This window comes from Lampetra fluviatilis, chromosome 43 (assembly GCF_964198595.1).
Source record: "Lampetra fluviatilis chromosome 43, kcLamFluv1.1, whole genome shotgun sequence".
NCBI lineage: Eukaryota > Metazoa > Chordata > Hyperoartia > Petromyzontiformes > Petromyzontidae > Lampetra > Lampetra fluviatilis.
This window is the reverse complement of record NC_136317.1, coordinates 999,393-1,026,389: the sequence shown is the minus strand read 5'-3', so window position 1 is coordinate 1,026,389 and position 26,997 is coordinate 999,393. Positions and strand designations below refer to the sequence as shown.

Sequence of the window (26,997 nt, the reverse complement as noted above, 5' to 3'; positions counted from 1 at the left end):
GCCAAGCTCAGCGTCCCAAGACTTGACGGCAGTCGGCCTAACTCAGGGGGGTGATGATTCAGTCGTAGGTGACTTGTGGGGCAGAAGAGGTGGTGGTGGTGATGGTGGTGATGTTATTGAATGTTTGACTGGGCACGGGCTAGAGAGAGACGTGGGTTGAAGCGAGATTTGCGGTCGGGACTGGGTTTCCACCAGCTGAGTCCAGATCGGCCGCACCCCGACAGACGTGCACGACGATTCGACAGTGATGGGTTGCGATTGTTGCTCACGTGTCTGGCATACTTCACCTTCTTGGTTTCAAGTTTCATTGATTAGGTATAGCCCTGTGAGCCATTCGGCTCTTGAATCGGGTGCAACCGCAACAAACAAAAAACAAAAACTTGAACAAGAAAACATCTTACATTGACTATGTGACTGAGTGCAAACAGAAAATCCAAGAAAAGACAGTAAAATATTGCAGATAAAGCACCGTACACCAACGCTGTGCAAAAATCCCAGTGGGATGCAAGTCAAACAACAACAACCACAAGACAACTTAGATGAAGGCCAGGCCATCAGTCTAACTCTGTACTACAACAAACAAACATGGCCAAACCGAAAAACTTTTCTAAAATCACCAAAATAAAGCCATAAAAGCAATGAAACAGTGATCATAGGAACTTTGACCGAATTTTCACAATAAACGACATAAACAACATGTACCACCAAAGTCATGAGTGTCACTCCACAACAGCAGGAACATTTTCCAATGCACCTTGAAGATCAGCACACTAAATCAAAACACAGATCATACTTTGCAGCGATCATCCGGAGCGAAACATTTTATTTTAGGCCACTGAATTGCAGTGGCAGCTTGTTGGTGTAAAGGGGTGAGCCCTACTCTTAGGTTTTTTTCGATAAAGTCACGTAGGTAAAAAAAATGAAAATAATTGAAATAAGAGCCCTGTTGTGATGTCGCTTGCCACTGATGGTAGCCGTGCGCGCCATCGCTTGTACCACTTGTTGGCTAAGGGAGTTGTCATTTGTCACTTAAAAAAATCTACACTGCGCATTCCGTCTCCCACATGTCCCAACACAGCTCAATGTGCCTAATTAATGATCTGCACGGTTGGCAAAGGAACATGAGCCCACATCTGTGGCGGGTGCTCTTGTGTGTGTGTGTGTCCCGGTGGTTTATCATTCACTCGACTGCACATGTCTCAACACTTCAAAGGTGACGGCGTTCTGCGTGTTTTTGATGTTGTTTGTATTTGTGAGTTGAGTGCAAGTCCCGTTCTGTGGTTCAAACACGGGGAGAGGCAGCGTTCGTGGTTAGCGCACGGCCTCGCCTAGATCGACTCAGCCTTGAGTGTAAACATCGCCACTCGGGAGACAAAGGTGGCCGGGCGTGGTGCTGGCCACCCTGTGTGTTGCTTCATAGGTGCTCGCAAACAGCAGCCCTTGCCCTGCAAGCGCTACGCGTCGTGTGCCGGTCACCCCGTCCTCTCTCTGGCCTGACTTACCTGCCCTTAATAGGTGATCGCTAACCACACTGGCCTCGGGTCAAACAAGAACGGCCTGTAAATTATACACACGTGTGTGCGTGTGTGTCACTCCGTTTCTCTTCTAATGTGCGACGCCAAAGCAATAACGTGCAAGCAAGGCAGGCTCGTACGCCCACATAATGGTCTGCCACAGCATTTAAACGCACCAAAAACCCCACGTGCCACACACACTGCCTTTGATGCGTATAACCGTAGACACACGTACACACATTGTGGAGAGCCACCCGCTCTGTGGAGAGGCACACACTCCACCACATCCTCCTCCTCCTCCGAGTTGTGTTGACGTAACAGTGGTCTGTCCCACCCATCACCACGTGTGTGTGTGTGGGCTTATTCACGCAGCACCCCGCCAAACTCCACAGAGCGCGCACACGGAGAGATGGAGAGAGACAGAGAGAGACGCCTGCCACAGAGTTCCTTCCCGCAACGGAGATTCTTCTAAAGTGAAGCGAAGTAAAAGACGGACGGACAAGCAGCAAGACAAGACGATAGGTAGGCAGATAGACAGCCCCAACAAGCTGAACGACGACGGACCGCATTGTAGATAGACACACAGGCAGGCAGGCAGAACTTGGAAATTAGCTTAACGGACTTACACACACTACAAGAGTTACGCAGATAAAGAGAAGTAAGGGATTACAGCAGCAGATCAATAGAATGATCGGCATACAGACAGACAGGCAGAGAGACAAATACGGAGGAAGGCTGTTACATGGAAATGAAACGAAAACAACCGCTGTTGCAAAACTTAGAATCCAGTTATTTATTGGCCAGGGTCAAGGTCACTCCGATTAGTACGGTTGGGTACGTACGGTGCGAAAGAAGTTAAACATACGGTACATAACATAGAGTAAAAAGTTTATCGGCATACAAGCCTTAGAGGGTAGCGACACAGACAAGTGCTGTGTTGAAGCAAGCCTGTGACCTGGTGAGTGTACATCGCACTGAACACAAAGTTTGTTTAAACGTTTGTAAAGTTGTAATGTAACTGAGATGCCTCTCTAACTCGAAGTGGGCAGAGCATAGATTTGTTAAAACTCACGAATGGGTAGCGACACTGAGTGATTGTCGGTGAAGACAAAACATTTAGTTGTCTTTTGTGTTCATAAAATATTACGTTTGTCCCACCCGAAGAAATGTCTAATTGTCAAAAAGTTTAGTTGTTCCCGTATTTATAACAATGTTTAAAAGTTGAGTCACTCGGATAATTTAAACATTTACTACAATCGTAAACTTCCTTTGCACGCGCGTTTAGCTCTTAATCGTGAAACAATTATACACTTTCTCTTGCAAATGGTCAAGGCGGTGTTTACTTAAAAATAATAATAACTCTCCTGACATTTATGCGCTGCCCGCGGCTTTGGCACACACTCGACTACTACGCATGCGAGTGCATCTATGTAAAGGTCACTATCGGTGTTACACGATGTTGCTGTTCGTAGAGTGGTGGTGGTGGTGGTTCAGCTGTTTCATTCAAATCCATCCACTTGATACAGCAGTCGTGCTGTGACGGTTCCACCTGAAGACGGAAGCTTGTGTTGTTTCCGAAACGTCGTGATTGTTATTTTATTTTTATTTTACTTTTATGAATTTTAATTTTTTACCTACGTGACTTTACCGAAAAAACCTAAGAATATGAACGCAGAGCCCACAAAGCCAGAATCCCGGCCACGGCTAACATCATCGATGAGTGAGAGTCCGAACTGGTCCTGAGTTTCACCGCCCCTGGACCACTTGGGTGAAGTCTGATTGATAAACCCCCGTGACTAATACGGCATGAGGAGGACTTCACCCAGCAGTGGAATGACAAATGTCTGTAAATTATTAACATGTTTTTACGTAACACATACACCCGTCAACACACGGTGTATTGTTTATGACAACTTGTGATGGCGATGATATAGCTGTTACTGTCAAATATTGCTCATGCTATAGCTGCTGCTGCTGCTAATAAGGATGAACGGTGCTGCGATTGTTCCTTTGCTACTGCTGATGATGATGCCACTGCTGCTGCCGCTGTTGCTACTGCAGAATCAACTGCTGCCAACAACGCTACTGCTGCTCCTGCTGGTGACGACGACGATGACAACGTGACTGACAACGTTGCCCAATGCGCACGTACAGCAACGCTCACTTGGACATTCATCTCATCCCCAGCACCTTGGCCTGCTCCTCCCTGAGCCACCATCACCACCACCATGCCTCCTGCAGGCCACGGCCCAGCCTGCCCCCTCCTGCCGCTGCTGCTCCTCCTGTGCCTCACCTGGCCCGCGTTGGCACCCCTGGGCGCCAACGCGGACCCGTCGTGTCCCAACGGCTGCGCGTGTCACCTCGACAGCTTCGGCCGCTTCTCCAGCTACAGCCTGACGCGTGTCGACTGCTCGTCGTCGGGGCTGCGGGACTTCCCCGCCGCTCTGCCTCTGACCACGACGCACCTCTCGCTGGTGGACAACCAGCTGGGCCCGACGGTGAACCCGGGCGGACCCGGTTACACGACCCTGCTGGCTCTCAACCTCAGTCACAACGGCGTGACGCGCCTGCGCAAGGGCACCTTCTCCAGGCTGCGCTACCTGGACGCGCTGGATCTGAGCTACAACGCGGTGGGGCAGGTGGACGCGGGCGCCTTCGAGAGGGCTCCGTTGTCCATAATCGACCTGAGCCACAACGCCCTGTCGGACGAGTTCGACCTGAGCGCGTTCGAAGCGGACCTGCCGGTGATCGGGGTTCAGAGACTGTCCCTTGACCTGTCCCACAATCGGATCAGCGCCCTGAAGCGAAAGGGAGGAGGAGGTGGTGGTGGTGCTCCTGCTGGAACGCTGCGCATACGAAGTCTCAACCTGGCTGCAAACGCTTTCATGGAGGCGCCACCACCGGAACTTCTGAGACACCTGGCAGACCTACAATACCTCAGCCTGGACTCGAACCCCATAACTCGACTCCGACAGTCAGCCTTTTTTTACCTCAGGGACCTCACACACCTATCCCTCCGTAACCTCGCTCCGGATGTACACTTTAACAGAGGAACCTTCCGGGGTCTCGAGGGGACACTGCAAGTCTTGGACCTTTCTGACAACTGCCAGTCAGGAGTCACCCTTTTGGGAGCCGAGCTGCGCGAGCTGAGGTCGCTGTTCGAACTTCAGCTGTCGGTGTCCGACGACCCATCTCTGGCCCTGCTGCCAGCGACCCTGGGCCTCCCCCTGGCAGGCGCGTGGAAGTGCTGGGAGCCACGGTACCCCAAAGGTCGTGCCGCCACGCACAAAGTGACCGGGGGCTGCGTGAACGTGGCGTGTTACAGATTCCCCGCGCGCGAGATGCTCTAGCCGAGCCATCGTCGTACCTTTCCACGTGCAGCACGGCCGTGCTCTCCCTTCGCAGTGGAAACTGAAGTGGTTACACGCTCTAAGCGTACGCGACTGTTTGGTCACATTTGAAGGAATGGGCAGTGACCACACTTGAATAACCATGTGCCGCACGGCTCACCATCCCGGCCAGGTGCGGTCTCTGTACATCCCCTTCATGGCATCGTCCCGAAGAAATTCGCCGACGTGCCGGCTTGGAACCTGACGTGGCGTCCCCCGTTGCCTTGGTGAATTCCGATGAACGTTACGTATTGCACACGCCATATGATTGATAAACGTGCCCTGATTATTCGTGGAGAGCGCTGGTACGATTGTAAGAGATTGGTGATACTGCTGCATTGGCAGTGATGAACAACTGCAAACAACAAACTCAACACATTTACTACTATGATGAGTCAAGAATGTCTGTGTCCCGCGCGTGACGTCACTCCACGTCGACCAGCCCCCCTCATTAATAATCATGAGCGGTGACGTCACTACGCATGGAGAACCCCCCCCCCCTCATTAATAATAATTAGCGGGTGACGTCACTCCACATGGGGGGGCAAGGCGCCTCCTCCCCCCTCCTCAGAGTCAACTTACAACCCTCACTACAAAGGCAGAACCCTCACGTCACGTGATCTCAGTATCGCTGTTGAGACATCGAAGTAAAAAGGACGTCGTGATGAACAAGGGATTATAACCTTTAAATGAAATAAGTCTGTGTCACCGCGGCCTTACAAATTGCACACGAATGGATGCAATGAATATTACGTCGCGGTCTGCTTTTCGCTTGCAAGTTTCAGATTTGCTGCAATACACCCGACCTTTGCCGGGCAAAAAGCTAGTTTGTCAATAACAGTGTATGGCCTTAAAAGGAAACGTACATATAAGGAGATGTTTTGCGCAATGGCCCTTCTATGAATTGACTCATACAAATAAGCTTCTTTAGTTATACACTTTTGATTATTGAAGGGTTTGTTTGTTACACGATAGCTATTAATATCATTACTCATATGCACAATTGTATAACTGTTCATCAGGAAAACATTTTTACGTTTAATTCTGATTGGGCCCCATGGCGTAAACATCTCCATCTATTGTCCTCAACACTGTCTCTCTGGCCCAGCGTTCTTCAGTGCAAGGCCCGCACTGGTGTGCCCTGGACGCCATTAGTGCGGCCCCCGCAACACCCAAATAGTGAGAACACCACTTGCAGGCAGTGTGGCAGCCCTCACACTGACGTCGTCTTATCGGCGAAAGTGAGCCCCTTCTGAAAACGAGTGAAGGACGCCGCTTCTTAGTTTGTGTTGTTATGGAGAGGCCACTGGCCGAAATGCCACCTATGAGATATTATTCCTACTCCTTTTAAGGCCACAGTGTTAGTGACGAATGTGTTGAGTGTATTCTCATTCCTTACACGGAGTTGCGAGGAGTGAGGAGGCCTACGTTGAAAAGTTGAGTCACGGGGCAGCAGGCTAGTTAATCGTCCAGGTGGCTCTTCTGGACGCAGAAGAAGAGGGCTGACATCAATGCTTAGTTTTACTTGCAAGGAGGAGAGACTAATCACATGCCCTCACGTGTCAAGGTACAACACGACGTTGAGACTCTCCCTCGTACGAGATAAAGAGATCGGTTGCTGTGATGTCGTTGTAAAAATGAGGGCACTGTTAAAAATCTATTCAAGGTTTTCGCTCTCGAAAACGTAGCTAGAACCCCAATCAATGTTGGACTGCGCAGAACACGCAAGCTCAGTGACGCAGCTTTCAAGTTAAGATCTGTTTGGTTTTTGGAGTGCGTTGGAATTTTAACCAGCCGGCAACACGATTGTTAAATGACGGTTGGTGAACGCTGTGATGATGATGAGGATTTGTGTTCATGTTGGTAAGTGCTTTTTAGACTTTTGTATTTCACCCTTGTTTGGAATCTTTGTGCCGTAGTTGTGCCAATGTGTAGATTCAAATGTTCGCTAAGAATTGTTGGAATACAAAGCTCTGTTACTGTTCAATTCGTGGGCGTATGCAAATAAGGTGAATAGCACGTACTGTACAGTGTTTGTGTCATGCTGCACGTAGTTACTTACATACACATATACTGTCCAACATACATTCAGCACTGTAGTTATGCAGCAACAAAGATGCTGGAATGTACGTGAATGTACGTTCATACTGCAATACATATACGCATGGAGTACATACACGTGTAGTCGATGCACACATCCAGGAGCCGAGGGGTTTAAGATTATTTCGTAGAATACTGTACAGGGTGGTCCGGATGTCTTGAGATCCCCAATTAATTGACCCCAAAAAAGAGTTCCTTCGCATATTCATATTCAGCTTTAAATAAACCTTGCTTTTAAAAATATTAAGTTTTAGAGAATTAAATGGGGGTGAAAAGACATCTGGACCATCCTGTATAAAATGTAACGATCTCTTCAAATGGCCTTTTGTGCTGTTCATACTTCCATGATTCTGGTTATTCGAAGAAGTGATGATTGTAAAATTAATTGTATGGCAAAAATTTGTATGTTACACAATATGAGGATGATGATGATTTATTATTTTATACACAAAAAAAACATTGAAAATGCTGGGAAGGAGTAGATGAAAAACGCTCAATTCAATCATGCAAATCTCTCTCTCTCAAAGGCAACTCGGCCAGTAAACCAGCACTGCGCACGCTGCTATTGCAGGGAAATGAGTGTCCTCGAAATTTGTTTACAGCCGTTCATAAATAATGTCAATAACAACAAGACAATTCATAGCACTCGCATAATTCACGAATAGGACGCATTGTTTGAAATATTCTCATCGAGAACTCGGCGGCACAGTCACAGATTAAAGTCCTCTGTACGCCGGACGGAACGGGTGAGGGTCCGAACGGGTGAGGGCCCGAACGGGACAGGCGATGGCCCGAACAGGTGACAGCCGGAATGGGTGAAGGCCTAAGCAGGTGAAAGCCCGAACGGGTGAGGGCCGGGACAAATGAGGGCCCAAGTGGGTGAGGGCCGAAATAGGTGGTGGCCAGAACGGGTGAGGGCCTTGAGCTAGGATTTCGTCGATGACCTTGACAAGTGCAGTCTTGGTGGAGCGGGCTGGGCAGTAGGCAGACTGACTGGTGGAGGCAGACATTGGTAATGACAAGGACAAGGCGCTCCAAGGAGGTTGTAGAAAGTTGATAAGTTGGTGATATGGCGGGAGTTTGCAGGGTCCTCGGGGTCAGAATCACTGGAAGAGATTTTAACGTGAAATGTATTATTTAGATTGAGGACCTCTCAGGATGTAACAGGAAGGTTGGTGTCGATGGCTTCTAGACGGCATCTGCTGCGTTTTTGAAAATCCGGCGCCCCCTTCCCCTCCGAAAGCTGCCGGATAAACATAATCGATGATCTGCTGTACGTGACTATTCGGTGGGCAGCACAGAAGAAGAAACGAGAGAGACATTTGCGACCTGAAATCTAGACCAGCCGATGGGAGCTCGGGGTGGCGGGGGCCTAAACAACGGTTGGACAGACTTTTGGATGGGCGAGACCGATACCGTGAGTTCTGGCAAAGCCAGCGGGCAGGACGATGTCGTGGGTGGGGAAACATCTTTAAAAATATATATTTTAAAATAAAAAAATGTAAATAAATATATATTTAAAAACATTTGATAACTTTTTTTTTATAAGTGTTTTTTTACCTATTTTTTTATGTTCAGGTAAGCGCACAAGCCCGGTAAGAACGCGCCGGTGGTTTCTGGTGAGGAGAATGAGGTGGTGATGGTGGTGATGGGGGGGGGGTGCAGAAAAAACTGAGAAGGGGAGGCGGAATTTGTAACGAGCGCTTGCGCCAAGTCGTAGGTGCGGGTCCAGGAGATCTCGGTGTCCACCCTGGGGGGGAGGTCCTCGGACGGTGGGGGGCCAGGGAGTAAGAGTTGGGAGTTGAGCGCGGCAACATCTTTAAGTTTGGGTGTTGGCCTCGCGCCGCGATTCCGGTGGTGAGAGGAGCGTCAAGGGAGCAAGTCGTGGGACGAGCGTTGTGGGGGGGGGGGCATGACGACGCCTGCTGTTGGTGTTCGAGGTGGGACGAGATGGGTAACCTTCCTTTTCGAGAGGGGGCAGGGGGGAGGGAGGCAAAGGGTCACGGTGACCTCCTCCTGCTGCCCCCCTGCGACCACGTTTACGGTGCTCGCGATACAGGTCGGGAGACTGACGAGTTTTGCTGAGCGTGGAGGGCAGGAGGGGGGGGGCTGACGGGAGTGAACCGCCCTGCCGATAGGGGGTGACCCGGGGTGAGGATGGATGCCGATGAGCAACGGTGGACGGCTCGGATCGGTCACCGTCGGGGAGGCAGCCAAGAGGCAGGTGGTGTCACGATTGGAGGGACAATAAACTGCCGAGGATGGGGGAACGACACAGCGGAGGACGACGATGGGGGAACAACACCGGGCTGTAGAATTCACGTCCACTGGACGTTCGCTCCACTGACTGCCCCCCTTAAATCGAGGCTTAAGACGCAACTTAATTTTCAGGGCTTTTCCTATTTCTTGAATCCTTTATTTTGACGTTGGAATTCATTGGTGTGAGCCTGCACGTGTTGGTGTGTGTCATTGTGTGTGTGTGTCATTGTGTGTGTGTGTCATTGTGTGTGTGTGTCATTGTGTGTGTGTGTCATTGTGTGTGTTCTGAGTGGGAAGAGGTGGTGTAGCGGTGAGCGCTACGCTGCGCTAAGAACTCGGCTCCCGAGTTCGATTCCCGTTCACGGCCAAAATCAGTCACGATTATCTGAACCGGTCCTGCGCCTCCCCTAGGTCGACTCAGCCTCAAAACGAGTACCTGGTGCGGTCTTTGTCTTTTTTTAGTAAATTATGTTGTACTCTTTGGTTCTTTCGGTAAAGTCACGGAGGTAGAAACATAATCGATCACGACGTTTCGATCGCAACACAAGCAATCGTCATCAGGTGGGACAACCACCGCAAGAAACAACTGCTGAAGTAGCCTACTTATCTATTATTTGTCTACCCACGTGACTTCACCGAAATAACCAAAGAGTATGGATTCCTGCAGTCACGAAAGCTTCAAATCAAGATTAAATTACGTCGTGTTATTATTAGTAAAGTGCAGGCACAGGGCCAAGCTGGTGCGGGATAACGCCATCGAAAACGACCCCGGACCGTCGAAACGACCCCACGGTGTCACGGCAGCGAATTGAGCCGAGGGACCCCTCGGGGCCGCCGTCAGTGGCCAGAGGGTCACGCGCTCACAAAACCGCAGTGGGCAGCGGGGTTGGCAGTGGGGTGGGAGTCGGGGGCAGGCGGGGCAGGCAACAACCACGTTGACCAAGCACCTGCATTTTAGCACCTCAAGGGTTTTTTTTGGTTCAACCTTAGCCCAGAGCGCACGATGTATATAACAATTCAACGAGGTTGTTAAACCTGCCATACCACTTCTGTGCAAAGTGAGCAGCAGTTGTTTTTTCGAATGACTGACTCCCAACCGTAGCAATTTGTAATTTCCCCGCCCGCCAAAAAAGCTGCAATTGAGATGAGAACCAGGTCGCGCTTGTTTCAGCAGTGGAACTATTTTGGTAATGTAACTATGCACACGTGCGCTGCGCAAGCCTGAACAGGCGCTCGCTTTCAGCACTTGCCCCCAAGTAGTGTGTTAAAGACTTCTACTTCGATGGGTCTTCGTATCCTTGTTGAGTATTGCTCCATTGTTGAGGTTCACTCAACCTGAAACAAATCCGTATCCAAGTGAAGAGACCTTCGTATGTCTCTCCACGCATCGCCGAATGGGATCTTCCAGAATCATGTTGCTACTTGTGTTGTGGTTGTTGCAAACATGATCCCTTGTAAAATTTTGATTTAAAGCTTTCGTGACTGCAGGGATTCATATTCTTGGTTCTTTTGGTAAAGTCATGTAGAAGGAAAATAATAAAATAATATAAATATAAAACAATACAAATTCTCACAATTTTTGTGAGAATTTTTATTGTTTGATATTTATATTATTTTATTATTTTTCTTCTACATGACTTCACCGAAAGAACCAAGAATATGATCCCTTGTATAAAGGTGTCAGTTTTTGTACCAGTTGAAAGGGTAAAAACCTATTACTATTATTTGGAAGCGTTATGACCGGCCGGTTTGCGTCACCTGAGTCTCATCGGCATTTTTTTGTGCAGAGACGAGCGGGGATGGGGCTATTCATGCCGATTTATTTACGCACCCATAATGCTCCACACCAAATACCACCTCGTGCCAATGTACGACCATGGTGACATTAATAGGCACTCGCTAAATCGCCGGTCGCCTTCACGCGAGGACATCGTCACCACTTACCTGACGTGTTCGTGTTACGCTAAAGAAAAGGCCCCGCATGGCTGTGGGGCCGACCACTCGTGCGCCGTGCCAGCATTAATAGATGCTCACTAACAACATTTGCCCCATCAGTCCATGTAGGCTACATGAGCGTGTTTTTGTATTGGTGTTGGTTATGCCCAATGGAGTGTGTAATACAAGGCTCCGCGTTTCACGTGGGATTAGGGCTCCAATGCTGAACGTTTATAAACAGGATGCTGTTTTTTGCATGAATTATTTATAGGGTATCCATGCAGCTCTGTACAGTGAGCTGATTACGGTTCCATAAAATACATTTTCCGGATGATTTTGCTGGACATTAGCGGCTAAGGCGCCTATACGAATAACAGCCGCTTTAAAAAATAATGGTGCCATATATGGCCCTCGCTGTAGACATTACATTTTCACGGACTCTGCTCACATTACGAAGGGCAGCTACCCACAAAATTGCTCCGGCAAACCACACTGCGTGCTTCACGCCAACAAAATATCCCGCTGAGCCCCTGCCACATTTAACCCCGCAGTCGCCGCCGTGTGCGTGCGGAACGCGGGCGGAAAGTCGCAGAGAGATGGGCTCGTGGGGCTCATGGTGGCTTTGTCAGCGCACCGAGCCAATGTCAGTGTCATTGGGGAAGCGTCAATTACAATGTGATAGAGAACTTTCAGTGAGGGCACAATTCTCGCTCTTATCAGTGAGGTCTCTTAATTTGTATTGCCAGACACACACATTGTGGCAGGCAGGCAGGCAGGCAGTCGCACGGCAGGCAGCCACATGGACGGACAGATAAGAAAACAGACAGGCAGGCAGGCATACAGACAAATTAAGAGACAAATTAAGAGACAAATTAAGAGACAGAGATGAGGATAGGCAGACAAACACATTGACAGAAAGACACAACTAAAGGCAGACAGATACATCGACCGATATTTGCAAAAACAGGGGAGCGGGCAGAAGGGCAGTACAGTGGTGAATAGTAAAGTAGGATGACAATACATCACGTATTATTATCATGAAGGGTCTATAGTCAATGCGTAAAAGACAACTTTCCCCATGTAGCCTTCAACAGTGGACCACAATACAGTTCTTCAGGAACTCCTAATGGGCTTTTGCATAATGCACAAAGGCTGAGTGCTTTTTCCACATTGTTGTGTCGTTTCAAGCTCGTGGTTTTCCGGCTCCTGCAACGATTCTGCTATAATGGGTTTTTTCCTCTCTCGTGATATTCAGATCTTATTCATTTCACAGGCTGTTGGAGAGAAAGTTTTTTGGCGAGCAAACGGTGGACCGCCTTTGTTTCCCCGGTCCTGATATACTTGTTTAAGGCTGAGTTGACCTAGGAGAGGCCCAGGAGGAATCCTGACACCCCTTGCCACTGCTGTCATCATTGGACTGGAATGAAATACAAGCCGTTGGATTTGTAGCGCAGCATGCTAATCACTGTTCCACCGCTCCCCATAGTGTGTGGATGAGTGTGCACACCTGCGCACATGCACAACACCCGTAGCGTGACTTTGTTTAAAAAGAGGGAGAATACAACATCTCAAAAGTCAATATTAAACTAACTTTAAACGATAAGAAACTGAGGTGTGCTGACCCTCCAGCCCCTATGGGGCGGCTTGTACAAATACAAAGATGCCCCGTATAGCCTTACCAGACTGTTGGGGCAAGTGCTGTTAGCGAGCACCCATGAAGGCCGGCACGGCACACGAGGGGGTGGGTGACCAACACCACGCCCGGCCGCCTTTGCCTCCCCAGTAGCGATGTTTACACACCGCACCAGGTACTCATTTTGAGGCTGAGTCGACCTCGGGGAGGCCCAGGACCGGTTCAGATGATCGTCACTGATGTTGGCCATGAGCGGGAATCGAACCCGGGTTGCCAGGTTCGCAATGCAACTCGCTAACCGTTACGCTAACATTGCAAAGACAAAGACCCCCCCCCCCCCATATAGCCTTAACAGACTATTGGGGCAAGTGCTGAGTGAGTATGACCGATGAAGGTCGGAACGGCTACGGCTCCCCACACAAAGTGCTCTTTCGAGTGTGCAGGTGCTGCACGTGGGGAGACTAATAGGAGGGCTCCACCTCTACGTGCGGATGAATATTTCAAAGAGAAAAGCGCACGGGCTTAAAAATGTGTCAGACCGTGGCGAGTAGCCAAGTGAAGCGTGCGCCGGTGGATTGTGGTCAGTGCCAAGGGCGAATTCCCTTTGCAGGCGATAAATTCCATCGGACGGCTCGTAAAAGTTGAACTCCGCCCTTGAAGAGGCAGAGGTCAGACGCACGTGTGAACATGGCCCGCGGGAGGTACTGTGACTCACCACGCTCATCACGATTCGTCTCACACGTCAATTATTAATCCTCCTCCATCGTCGTTATCGAATATGTTGCAGTCTGGCTGCAGAAAGCAACTCAATGCAACTTTAGCCCTTGCTGCTGGTTATAAATTTAATTTCAAATGTCACGTGTGGGCGCTTCTTCCCACGAGTGCCATGCATAATGTTATTTTGGATTCTTCACTTGATCTACATTGTACAGTACTTCGTTCTTTGTATGTATTACTGTGTTGTTATTATTATTCTATCAAGACCTAACAGGCAATGGCTTGACGACGACGTTAGAGATTGGTGTCAGAATGCTGTGGCAGTACTTGGAGCATATTGGCACAAGGTAGAGAGAGGAAAGTGGAAACAAAAGACGAAATGTGCAGTGGATACCGACGGGCGTGATGATAATTATAATGCATTAAGCCGTGTTAATAAGGAAATTAAAATGTCTATGATGTTGTCCTGCGCAGGCCCCCTGGAAACCCTTCCTCCCCATGCACCGTGCCAGCCGCGTGGCCACAGAAATACCGCGGGGCTTAGTGGCTCAATAGGCCTCATCCAAAAACAAACCGACTCAACTGAATTTCACGGTGTCCAAAGATGAGGGATGTGTTAATCATAATTAAATGGATCATCATCCATTACAACACCATATGTATATTATTATTCAGCCCATTGTCAAGCTCCTACTGGTAGGTTGTTTGACCATACTTCACCACGCCGGTCAGTGTCGGTGAAGGATGGCATCGAGGACCGGTTCAGATATCACTCGCCACAGGATTATGACCGTGGCTTGGGATATATCTTAGGTGCGTGTGTTCATAGTATATAGCTACAAAATGTAATTAATAAGCTTGTGCCGGAGGCCCCGGAGGGACAGGCGTCTATGACGTATCCTGGCCAAACCCCATTTGGCGGAGCCAGGAGACTGATCCTTACCCTCGGGGCTCCTCCAGAAACAACAAAAAACACTACGGGTGGCCACGTGGAATATTCGAATGCTCACTGCGGAGGAGAGGCTGCCATTCCTCTGTTGGGAGCTGGACCGGTACCACCTGGATCTCTGTGGCATTCAGGAGGTCCGGTGGACCGGCTCTGGCTCCTGCCACCATGAGGGGTGCACAGTCCTCTACTCGGGGCAGGAGACTGCCAAACAACAGGGAGTGGCTCTTCTTCTGAACACAATAATGAAGGGGGTGTGGGAGCGTGGCGGTAAAGTGTGGGAAGCTGTAAGCCCCAGGCTACTTTGGGCTCGCCTTCCCATCAATCAGAGGCGAGGAGTGGTGGTCGTGGTTACTTATGCCCCCACCGAAGACGAACATCCGTGGAGGGATGCAGGCAAGGCCGATGAGTCAGATGCCTTTAAGACCTGTCACAGGTGCGAGCTAAAGTGGCCCCTCGGGATAGAGTCATCTTGTTGGGTGACTTCAATGCCCGAATTGGTCATGATGCTGGCACCTGGTCTGGAGTGATTGGAAGGCCAGATCAGCTCAATAACAACGGCAGGAGGCTGCTAGATTTTTATGCAGCCCATGGGCTTGTAATTACCAACATGCTGTTCCGGCATCGGCGCATCCACACAACATCATGGATGCATGCCGGGTCTAAGCAAGAACATCTGCTGGACTACATCGTGACGGAACAGCCAGCGGATGTGGGCCCATGTCCTTGACACCAGGACCGACCACTGACCATCGACTTGTCATCTGTAAGATGCGCCTGCCATTCTTCCACTCCGGTGGTGGGTGTACACCCAGGACCCCATTCAAACCCATAGTGGCATGGTCTCAGCTAGCTGATGAAAGTTGCAAGCAAGAATTTCATCCATAAAAGGTTTTTGGGTTAGATCGCGTAAATATATAAATGTGTCGTTAAAACCCGCCACCACCCGACACAGCCAACTAGTAAGGGTTGTCACGTAAACAGAACATGCCAATTCGTTACTAGTACAGCACACCGGTGTGTTGGAGAGCCAAGCCACAACATTTACAATCTGAGTACGACGTTTCGCCAGTACGACGTTTCGCCAGTAATTACAACTAGCTTCATCAGGCGACAGCCAAATTTGTGAAGAAGTCTTACTGTTTCGTTCCTTATATAGAGGCGTAGATGTGTCGATCACCCTTCTGCGCTCTTGCACAATGATGGGGAGGGAGGGGGTTATTGAGGCAACGTACATTATGCATGTGCATTATCCGAGCCCTTTTAACTTGTCCTTCCTGTCTATTGTGTCTATTAAAATAGCCTTACCAACGGTTTTCATCATCACTTGCGGCTGGGGTTGGCATCGTCTCACACTCCTCCTGATGTCGAGGGGAAATGGGCGAGATTTAGGTCTGTGGCTCATGCAGCTGCAATGGCTGCTTTGGGTACACGGTCCAGACCTCCCCAGAGACCCTGGCTGACAGAGGAGGTGTTCAGGCTGGCTGAAAAAAAGCGACAGGCCCACTCTCATCGGCTACAGCATCCCACGTCTTAGAATGAGGAAGCTTACCCCAGCCTTCATTCAGAGGTTCGGAGAGCCGTGAGGCGCTGCAAGGATGGGTGGTGGTCACGAGTTGCTGAGGAGATGAAGTCTGCCTCAATGGCCCGCGATGACAAATCGCTAATTAACTCCATCAAAAAAGTAACCTGCAGTGCCATATCTATTATCATCATTAGGGGAAATAATGGTGATTCAATCTCCGACCCCCAGGAACAGGTTTGCAGATTTGCTGAGCATTTCTGTGAGTTCCTGGGGGAGGGGAAATCCATAATCCTGGAAAACAACGTGGGACAAAGTGGGGATTACCCTGCTGAGGCTGCAGTGCCTCAAATATTGGGAGAAGAAGTCACCCCCTGTGAGTGGCTGGCTGAGGTGCCATCTGTTGAGGAAGTACTGAAGACGATCCAGAGTCTGAGACCAGGAAAGGCACCGGGCAGAGATGATCTCCCAAGCGAAATGCTGAGGGAGGGTGGCGTTTGTGCACAGACTTCCCTACATGACATCATAACAACAGTCTGGACCACTGGAGGGGTTCCGCAGGATTGGAAGGATGCCCTGGTGGTACCCCTCTTTAAGAAGGGGGGCCGCACAGACTGTAACAACTACAGGGGCATCTCACTCCTCAGTGTACCGGGAAAGGTCCTGGCAAAGATTATTCAACATCGCCTTGCTAGGCACGCTGAGGAGAGGCTTGCGGAGCCCCAATGTGGTTTCAGGAAAGGGCGGTCCTGCACAGATGCCATATTTTCTGTCCGTCTGCTACAGCAGAGGTGTAGGGAATTCCAACAAGACCTACATCTCTGCTTTATTGACCTGGTCAAGGCCTATGATACCATCAGTAGGCCTGGGCTCTGGGTTGTTCTTCGTGCTTTCGGAGTCCCTGACCCTCTGCTCACGATCATTAAGGACCTTCATCATGGTGAGTAAGCCCGGGTAAAACTACGTGGCCGGAAGCCAGAGCCATTCCCTGTACACCTTAGGGTGTGACAGGGATGTCCTCTGGCTCCCACATTATTTAACATCTATTTCGAACTTGTATTTCGTGAAGCCTTCAATAGCTGTACCGGAGGAATTTGCATCTAGTACAGATACAATGGGAGGCTGATCGAGGCCCAGGTGCGGTCAAGGGATGGCTCCCTATTGCTCAACCACGTTATGTATGCTGATGATCTGGTGATTGCTGCTCACTCAGAGGAGGCGTTGGAGGCGCTGCTGCTGAACCTGGAGCTTGCCACTAAGAGGTGGGGCCTTACCATAAACCCCACCAAAACTAAGCACCTGCCTGGGTATTTTGTACCATCGGACACTCCACCCCCACAACTCCCAGTTGGTGATGGGGCAGTTGTGGAGAGCGTGGAGAGTTTCCCATACCTGGGCAGTGTGCTCATGACTGGCTCCGGTTTGACAGCAGAGGTCTCACTCCTAATCAGTCGAGCGGCATTATCTTTTCATCAGTTGAGTAACACTGTGTGGAAGCTACCTGGTATGTCGCTCCGCACGAAGCTTCAGGTCTTCTCGGCCACAGTCATTCCCTCCCTTCTCTACGCTTGCAAAACGTGGACCCCCCTAATGGAACATCTTCGCCGGTTAGAAACATTTAGGCTGGCCTGCCTACGATCCATACTGGGTTTAACCAGGCTGGATTGTGTGAGGAGCTAACAAATCCTTGAAAGATCTGGGCAAAGTCCCATCGGTGAGCTCCGCTGGTAGGCAAGCCTGCGTGGGCTGGGTCATGTAGCCCGCATGCCCAGCCACCGCATGCCGAAACAGCTTTTGTTTGGCCGGATCGAGGGGGATAAACGGGCGCGGCACGGGCTAGAGAAGAGATGGAGTGATGTGGTACAGGAGGACGTGGAGCTGAGTGGATTTGCCGATGACTGGTACCAGCGGTGTCAAGATCGGCCTCCAACAACAACGGAGGGCGGAGGAGCGACGCTCACAACAACGAGCGGAGCGCCGGGTGGCTAAAGCACAGCAAGTTTGCACAGTAGGGGGCACAGGTGGTGCATCAGCCATTCATCTCAGTCAGTCGACCCGTGGCACCTGGGTCTGTCCCGTGACCTCGTGCCAGCTGGCGTTCGACACTTCACGTGGCCTCAAGGTGCACATAGCCTGGCACAATCGTCGTGTTGACGTCACCGCCACTTAGTGGCGAATGGCGGTTGTTGTTATAGCTTAAGGCTACACCGCACCTCAAAATGCTGGACGGATATGGGAAACATGTACATCATCATCACTGCCAACACATAATCACAATCATCATTATCCATTTGGGATCAGTAAAGTGAGCACCATCTGGTGAGGGTATATCGCTTGGTGCAGACAAGTCAACAATGCCACTTGTCCCATTAGAGCCTGCTTCTTGCCGTATAAATGTGTAATTTCCTCCAATGGCTGAGGGCTGCCACTGGAGATAAAGTGCTGGACTGCCTAACTCTCCAGGTCCACTCTTGCAATTGAGACTCATCCCACCTGGTTAAGCTAAAATACCTCGCTCGCTTGAGCCACACAGGAGAAACACGCCGTCTTGCTTGGAGTATGTGTGTTGAAATTCTTTCGCACCGCACGTAGCCAGCCGCACTAAACGGAGGTGCGGTAGGGGGGGGGGGCAACGAACCAAACACAAAAAAGCAGTTCTCAAGAAATTAGTTTCCAATCTCAACATTTATTCGCCCGGCGCAACAGCCAATATACTGCACCTAGCTTGGCACCGACGCCGCGCTTGCCACAGGCGTGCACTTTGGACATTGCGAGAGACAAACAAGAGAGAGAGAGAGAGCGCCGCCGTGGGAGACCTCGACAAAGATCGCCCGACGATTCGAGGAAAGCGCTCGTGCTGACGGTTGGAGGCGAAAAAAAAACCACGCACGCACAAAGACAAAGATCCCCCGTGTAGCCTTAACAGACTGTAGGGGCAAGTGCTGTTTGCGAGTAGCACCTACGAAGGCCGGCACGGCACAAGAGGGGATGGGTGGCCAGCACCACGCCCGGCCGCCATTGTCTCCCCAGTGGCGATGTTTACACACCGCACCAGATACTCATTTGAGGCTGAGGCGACCTAGGGGAGGCCCAGGACCGGTTCAATTAATCGTCACTGGTGTTGGCCGTGAGCGGGAATCGAACCCGGGTGGCCAGGTGCGTAGCGTAGCGCTAACCGCGACACCACCGCTCCGCACGTACACACGTGTACACACGTACACACACACGTGCACACGTGTACACACACGTACACACACACGTGCACACACACGTGCACACACACGTACACACACGTGCACATACACACGTACACACACACGTACACACACACGTGCACACACACACGTACACACACACGTGCACACACACGTACACACACACGTGCACATACACACGTACACACACACGTACACACACACGTGCACACACACACACGTACACACACACGTGCACACACACGTACACACACGTGCACATACACACGTACACACACACGTACACACACACGTGCACACACACACGTACACACACACGTGCACACACACGTACACACACACGTGCACATACACACGTACACACACACGTACACACGTGCACTTGCAACACGTGCGCACACGAGACATGCGCACGTAAGGCCGCACACGCAATGCAGGCGCAGAGAGTGTCACGCAGGGCGGCTCAAGTGAGATTGGGCGAGGAACTGAAAAAAAACCTCGACAATACCAACAAAGAGTACACGACACACGACACAACCAACTTCCTGCCATTACCATAATACCGTAGAGCCGCTGGTTTACAACATAAAGCCGCCCGGAGTAACGCGAAGACTCCTTTCCTTCTCTTTCAGGAGGATCCTGCATTTGGGAAGTTGGCCAAACTTACGTTTCGTGCGGGGTTTTGTGTTGCTGTTGTTGCTGTTGTTGTTGCTGCTGCTGCTGTTGTTATTTGCCACGTGGGAAGCATCCGCAGTGCCCGGAGAAAACCCCGCCGCGAACATTCAAACGACTCAACGAACCCATCCCGACGCATTCCGTCCACCTCGCAACCAAACGTCGACACAATCATCACCCCGTGGTCCCCTCCACCCACCCCCGGGGCGCTCTCGCCATCCAAATTGCGAACGAGGAGGAGGAGAGAGACGTCGCGTGGCTACACGATCTCACAGCGACTCTCAATGAACATCGCGGCGCTTGTTCCACGGGACATCGATGGAATCGGCTTCACTCAAAGCCGTGCAAACTGTGTGCGGAGAGAGAGCGAGCCTGGGTGGGCGAGGTCGTCAGTGGTGTCCAGTGGAAGGGGTCCCACTGACACGGAGAAGATCCACGCACGATTGGTGTCACCACAGGTGGCACGTCGGCGTCTCGAGCGAGCCACAACCAACGGACGCAGCACGCTCCTCAATAACACCGTGGGTCTTAAAGGGCCAACACACCATGGGGCCTGCTTCTTAATAGCGCCCATATAGAGACGTCGGACTCGGAGTGGACAACAACAATCAGCCAGGGGAGTGAGAGTCAAACACGCCCAGGCGTGCGCGCCTCGTGTCAATGAAGTTAAATTGTACAAACCTGATGCAGCAAATGTGGCTGTGACGGTCCCACCTGATGACGGAGACTTGTGTTGCCTCCGAAACGTCGTGATTTTTATTTTATTTTTATTAATTTTAATTTCATTTTTTACCTACGTGACTTTACCGAAAGAACTAAGAGTATGTACAAACCTGGTCACACACAGACACACACAGACACACACACAGACACACACACACACAGACACACACAGACACGCCGGATTATAAGACGCAGCCACAACAATTGCTTTGGAATGCACGGGGGGGGGCGGGGGGCTGGGAGGAGGTTGGGACGACACGAGGCGTTCACGTAAGCGACAAAATCCGCCATGGGTTTGGGGCAAGTGTTACGGTGAAGGCTCTCGGAGGGTAGGACAAGGGTTAGGTTGAGGTGACGGCTGCCAGTGACTGATTGGGGGGATATTTCTGTAGCTCAGTCCCAGACATCTCCGGCTGAAATCGATTCATGGCGTATGATCGCAAGAGTTAAGGTCAGCATGGCCATTGTTTTATCCTTACCACTATCGTCCGTGCCTGAGGCTAGGGTGAGGTTCAGATGTATGAGCACACCTATACCCAGCACTAACGTCAATGCCCCAATGCCCGCGGCCCTTTCCAAGACTTGTAGCGACGCATCTCCGTGTCCGTACTTGACTATCGGTGGCCTATTTTTAGTTTCGCGACGCACGCGCCAATGTTTTTGGGGGGTGTTTTTGTTGTCGCAAATTCACGTGGGGTAAACGTGACCCCCCTGTAGCAGCTCGGGGCCTCGTCTACACGGACGACATTGTCTCAGCATCGATTCGCGACACAATTGTGCGCAAAATGTGAAGTGGTGTGGGTGGTGGCAGTGCCGGACTAAGTTCGTGCGGGCCCTGTAGCATGATGTTATAAAGGGGCCCTAAATAAAACATACATAAATATTAAAATACACATTTTTAACTTGCATAGTAAAGTAATTGTATTTCTTAATTTGCTATACAGCCAGATAATACGACAAATCGCTAACCATAAACACCCAGTCGTTCATAAAAGTTGAAGGCGGTATAGTACTATAGTAATAGAGCAAGTGCAGAATCGCTGAACCGGAATTGATAGCTTGAAAGCATTTAGCGCAGGGCCCTTGAAAGTTCGGGGCCCGCAGCATTATGTAGCTACTTGTGCTACTACAATAATCCGGCACTGGATCTAACCCAAGACCCCCCTCTATTATGCATCATAATGGTCGCGAAAGCCCACACCGTGTTAAATATACCGAATCAATTCACAGATTCGAAGGAGGAGGCGTCATCACCGGCGAGGCACCAATCCGCTACTCCTGATGCAATTATCTGGCTCATTAACCACTGCAGCTGTTGCTCGACACCCACACGAGCCGTACAGAGAGGTCGGGGCAGTGGGGAGAGTTAAAACGATGTGATAAGACAACTGAGATTGGTGCAGGCAGCCACGAAGAGGGATTTAAAATAAAATCGAATTTCTCTCCCATCTCTCCATATATATTATTTGAGTGGGATATATTTATACAGTACAGTTATATATCAGCATTCTTGAAATGAGTCCCATCTCATTGTTGCAGCATCTCGACATGAGTTCCGACGCAAGCGCAAGTCACAACGCGTGTCCAAGACCATCCTCGTGCCCAAGACCATCCTCGTGCCCAAGACCATCCTCGTGCCCAAGACCATCCTCGTGTCCAAGACCATCCTCGTGCCCAAGACCATCCTCGTGTCCAAGACCATCCTCGTGTCCAAGACCATCCTCGTGTCCAAGACCATCCTCGTGTCCAAGACCATCCTCGTGCCCAAGACCATCCTCGTGCCCAAGACCATCCTCGTGTCCAAGACCATCCTCGTGTCCAAGATCATCCTCGTGCCCAAGACCATCCTCGTGTCCAAGACCATCCTCGTGTCCAAGACCATCCTCGTGTCCAAGACCATCCTCGTGCCCAAGACCATCCTCGAGGAGACCCCAACAGGCGAGTGAGAAATCCTAGGCTGCTGGGGGCAAGAGCTGCCCGCGATCTCAGCGAGCACCTATCAAGGCCGACACGGCGCACAAGAGGGGTGTGGGCTGGTTAAAACACCCCCACGCCCGTCCCCCTTTGTCTCCCCACTGCCGATGTTTGTACGCCGCACCAGGCAGGCAATACTCGTTGTAGGCTGAGTTGACCTGGGGGAGGACCACCCCCCCCCCGCGCCCCGGACCGCTTCAGATAATCGCCACTGATGCTGGCCCTAAGCGGGGATCCAACTGGCGAGGTTTGGTGTGCGATGCGCTAACCACTGCGCCACCGCTCCCCCACACCCCCCACCCGCGCCAACGCGAATCACAACGCGGGGAGGCCGTCTCCGTGCAGCCGCAAACTCCGAGCTCACACTCGAGAGACGTCCACTGTACAGGCACGTGACACCGCCCTTCGCCCCAATCCACTGCTGGATGAGGGCCTCCCCACGACGCGCGTGGCCGTGGGGGTTGTTTGACCATACTTCACCGCGCTGGTCTATGCGGGTAATGGACGAAAGGCAGGCGGACAGCACAGCCGTAGAGGACAATTGATGTTCAGTACAAATCCACAGCTGGTTTAACACGTAGTAGGCTTTCGAGACCAATATTATTCATAATAAACGTTTTTTGGGTTCGATCGCGTTATTTATAAATGTGTCGTAACTTTCCACCACCCGACACGGCCAATCAGTAAAACTAGTGTCACATTGACAAAAGACAAATACTAGCGAAACGTCGAACTCAAAAATTGTAAATGTTGTGGATTCACTCTTCAACACACCGGTGGGCTAAAGTAGTGAACTATTTGTCTTTTGTCAACGTGACACTTTTTTACTGATTGGGCATGTCGGGTGGTGGAGGGTTACGACACATTTATAAATAACGCGATCTAACCCAAACCCTTTATTATGAAATCCATCGCTGTCAACCCATACGGTTTACCCGTCGTGTTGTACGGGGAGATTGAGTTGGCAGGTCCGTGCGGCGTACTGCCGTTTCAATAGGAGCAACACAAAATAATCATAACTCCAAATGAAAAAAGTCGTGGGACAGTTTTTTTTTCACTCTGGAGAGTAGCGAGTAGCGGATTGGGATGTACACAGTGCCGGATTATCAAATCAGCACAAGTAGCTACATATGTAGCAGCTATGGGCCCCGCACCTTAAAGGGGGCCCGAGCTAAATGCTTTCAAGCTATCAATTCCGGTTCAGTGATTCTGCACTTGCTCTATTACTATAGTACTATACCGCCTTCAACTTTTATGAACGACTGGATGTTTAAGGTTAGCGATTTGTCGTATTATCTGGCTGTATAGCAAATACAAAAAATACAATTACTTTACTATGCAAGTAAAATTTAGATTTAATATTTATGTGTTTTTTTTTTATTTAGGGCCCCTTTATAACATATGCTACAGGCCCCGCACTAGCTTAATCCGGCACTGGATGTACATGAATAATATTGTACTGACACCAATGATCAAAATGTATACATAAAACAGTTTTTGTTGAGTAACATAATTGTGTCTACTTGTTTGCGTTTCTCCCTCGTGATGGGACTTGGCAGGATGAACGTTGCGATAAGGGCACGTGGTGACCAATGAGGTCTGAATTGTTCTGTAACAAGGTAGGGCACTGATAAGGGGTGGACAGGTATGCAAATCCCCAACGCTTTCAGAATGCACAACGTGGCCCAGCAGGTCTCCCATGGCCCCTGTCACACATTGCCCTGGTCGCACGTGGCAATCCTTCATGCGCAGCCTCCCGAGTTGAGCTCGAACGAGATGGGACGCGCAACGCGGCGAGCGTGAACCACCACTGTGGTGCCACGTGAATGTAAGAGGGCTGTCGTATCGACAGCACCTCATGTGCAGCAGCCACGGCGCAAGCCACAATGTTGGCTGGTAATTGAGAGGGGATACTCTGTACCCTCCCTGTTTCTTAAAAACAACTAAATCTAGGTTACAAACTCGTTTCTGTAGAACTGCTTTTTTGTGTTTAGTTTGTTGTCATTCCCCCGCACATCCTATTAGCACGGTTGGCTACGTACGGTGTGAAAGAAGTTCTACATACTGGACATACATGCACGTACTGTATATGACCACGTATAGGGGACTTTGACCATTCCTCGAGTGGAAACAAACACAAAAACGGCGTTCTTTGAACCTCGCCAGTTCAAAGCTGCTTGTCTTTTGGAAAGTCTGGTTCCTGCCACATGAAAATGTCATTTCCACAATGGCTCAGAACCGCCAATGGAGATGTCCTTATCACTTGAACGCATTAAATATTAAACACGTCTCCTTCGTCGAGCCGTAACACTGCGCCTTTTGGCTTTGACATTCATCCTCGAACACACTCACGTGGCCACCAACCGCATCAGAACATCAACGGTCCGATGCGCACATCAACAACAAACGGCAAATGAAAGAGGCAAGCCACAGCAGTGCGACTGTGCCCACCACGTACCCCGCACAAACTCTGGACCAGACAGAATCGTGAGCCGCTGCAGGAGAGGGAACAGCAGAACTACACGAACTCTCCTTTCCCTCCTGAAGCCCTCTCGTCGTGTCGAGCAGCAGAACTCGACAGTGATGGCATCGACCTCCTGGGCAATGTTTCCATCGCACGCGCCAATGGCATGGTACGGACTACAGACAGACACACACAAATTGGCAGAGCAAATGCATGAAGGCTTTTTGAGCTTAGCTGGAAAGCTTAAAGTGGACGAGAGTAACGGGTGGGACATGATAATGAACACAAAGACAATTGCTGCACGAGTGCTAATAAATGATAGTCTGTACGCCTCCGGTTGCATTCAATCTGATTTTAATCGAAAACGCGAATGGCCGAGGCGATCTACGTTATAAGAATAGGTGTTACCCTTTCTTGCAATTAAACAGTTGTATTAAGCTGCTAAAAATCAAACAGAAACCTTTTGCAAGGAATCATGTCTGCGTTTACCACATGCACTTGTGGTGAGCATGCAAACACAAACATGCTCTGGTAGTAAATGATGCATTGCCTTTGGAACTGGTTGGTCCACGCCAGAGACAGCTTTCTTTAGAGCCTCGTCTCAACCAGTGTTAGACCAGAGGACAGCGCCAAAAGGCGAACAGCACAAAGACAATGCCACCATCAGGACATTGAGATCTGTAGGTCAGCAGCTACATCATGTGACCTCCCTTGCCAGTATCAAAATATAAGAACAAGTTTTACCCTTTCTAGGAATAAAACAGTTGTGTTAAGATGTTAAAACACCAAACTGAAACCTTTTTTTGTTTGCATGTTCACCACACGTACTCTGTGTGGGTGGTTAATGCAGGCAGGATTCCTTGCAAAAGGTTTCAGTTTGGCGTTTTGATATCTTAACATAACTGTTATATTGCCAGAAAGGGTAAAACCTATTATTATATTTTTAGATTGGCAATGGAGGTCCCATGATGCGATCGATGTTGGTGCTTGGTGGTGGTGATTGTTGTGGTGGTGATGGAGTTGGCCAAAGATCCCAATACATATAGGGCTGCAGAACGTGGACAATCGTTGGTGGCGCCGGTTGTGGCTGCATGCCTTCTCCGCTTTCCCGTGGATTCCACGCCTCTGAATCACACTCTCTCTCTCTGTGTGCGCGTTAAAAATACAATATTCGTTTCTGTGCTTCGATCAGCAGCGTAACGAGCATGGGGGTAGGCAGGGGTGCTTTGGCCACTCCACTGGTGGTCCAAAGCTATGAGTTGTGGGCCCCTTTGACAGCCACCATGAGATGTGTGTTTGTTTAACAGTGTAAAATAACAATTACTTATTTACGGATTCGAAGATTTCGTGACTGCAGGAATTACTCTTTGGTTCTTTCGGTAAAGTCACGTAGAAAATAAAATACTAATAGAATACGACGTTTCGGTTGCAACACAAGCAACCATCATCAGGTAAGAATTAATGATGAAACGCAGACCCGGAAACAACATAGGCAGACACGCATGCAGAGACAGGCACACACACAAAGACACACCGTGTGAGCGTGTCTGCCTGTGTTGTTTCCGTGTCTGCTTCATCATTCAATCTTACCTGATGATGGTTGCTTGTGTTGCAACCGAAACGTCGTATTCTATTATTTGATTTTATTTTCTACGTGACTTTACCGAAAAAACCAAAGAGTAACTTACGTACGGTTTAAATTGATTTCTACGAAAATGCTTCCATTTACGCTCCACGTTTAATTTTAATTTAATCAGAGCATTCTTGGGGGCCCCACCTGACCGATCGAAGCTGTCGTCACGACGCCACTGCCTTCGACCGTGTCAAGGTGGGAACCTGTCCGACTGATCAGTGAGCACAGTGACTGTGGCAACGGCGTCTCGCATCGCGAGGGTTAAATGCTGAGTCGAGAGCAAGCGGCAAGCAGCCCG

General features: G+C 50.0%; 2 protein-coding genes across 5 annotated transcripts in view; one reads left to right on the top strand and one right to left on the bottom strand.

Annotated features, from left to right (window-relative positions):
* The window catches only part of POLD3 (DNA polymerase delta 3, accessory subunit), a 40,627-nt gene extending 20,619 nt beyond the window's left edge, over nucleotides 1–20,008 (bottom strand). Inside the window, exons 1-2 of one of the 3 annotated variants that reach the window (XM_078876065.1) lie at nucleotides 19,898–20,008; nucleotides 18,527–18,616 (exon numbers count right to left, since the gene is read on the bottom strand). In XM_078876065.1, the coding sequence (XP_078732191.1) occupies nucleotides 18,527–18,616; nucleotides 19,898–19,978 (171 nt within the window). In that variant the 5' untranslated portion in view covers nucleotides 19,979–20,008. Of the gene's footprint in view, nucleotides 1–10,373; nucleotides 10,384–18,526; nucleotides 18,617–19,897 lie in introns of those variants that run through there. The other 2 variants (XM_078876066.1, XM_078876068.1) reach the window with 2 other exon arrangements.
* Nucleotides 1,919–7,261, top strand: LOC144946925 (tsukushi-like). Of its 2 annotated transcripts, none has more exons than XM_078875994.1 (2): nucleotides 1,919–2,472; nucleotides 3,702–7,261. In XM_078875994.1, the coding sequence occupies exon 2, from the start codon at nucleotides 3,743–3,745 to the stop codon at nucleotides 4,862–4,864; it is 1,122 nt and encodes a 373-aa protein (XP_078732120.1). In that variant the 5' UTR covers nucleotides 1,919–2,472; nucleotides 3,702–3,742; the 3' UTR covers nucleotides 4,865–7,261. The 2 variants fall into 2 exon arrangements, with proteins under 2 accessions (XP_078732120.1, XP_078732119.1); XM_078875993.1 differs by having other exon boundaries at nucleotides 3,576–7,261.
* Nucleotides 20,009–26,997: the final 6,989 nt, after the last annotated feature.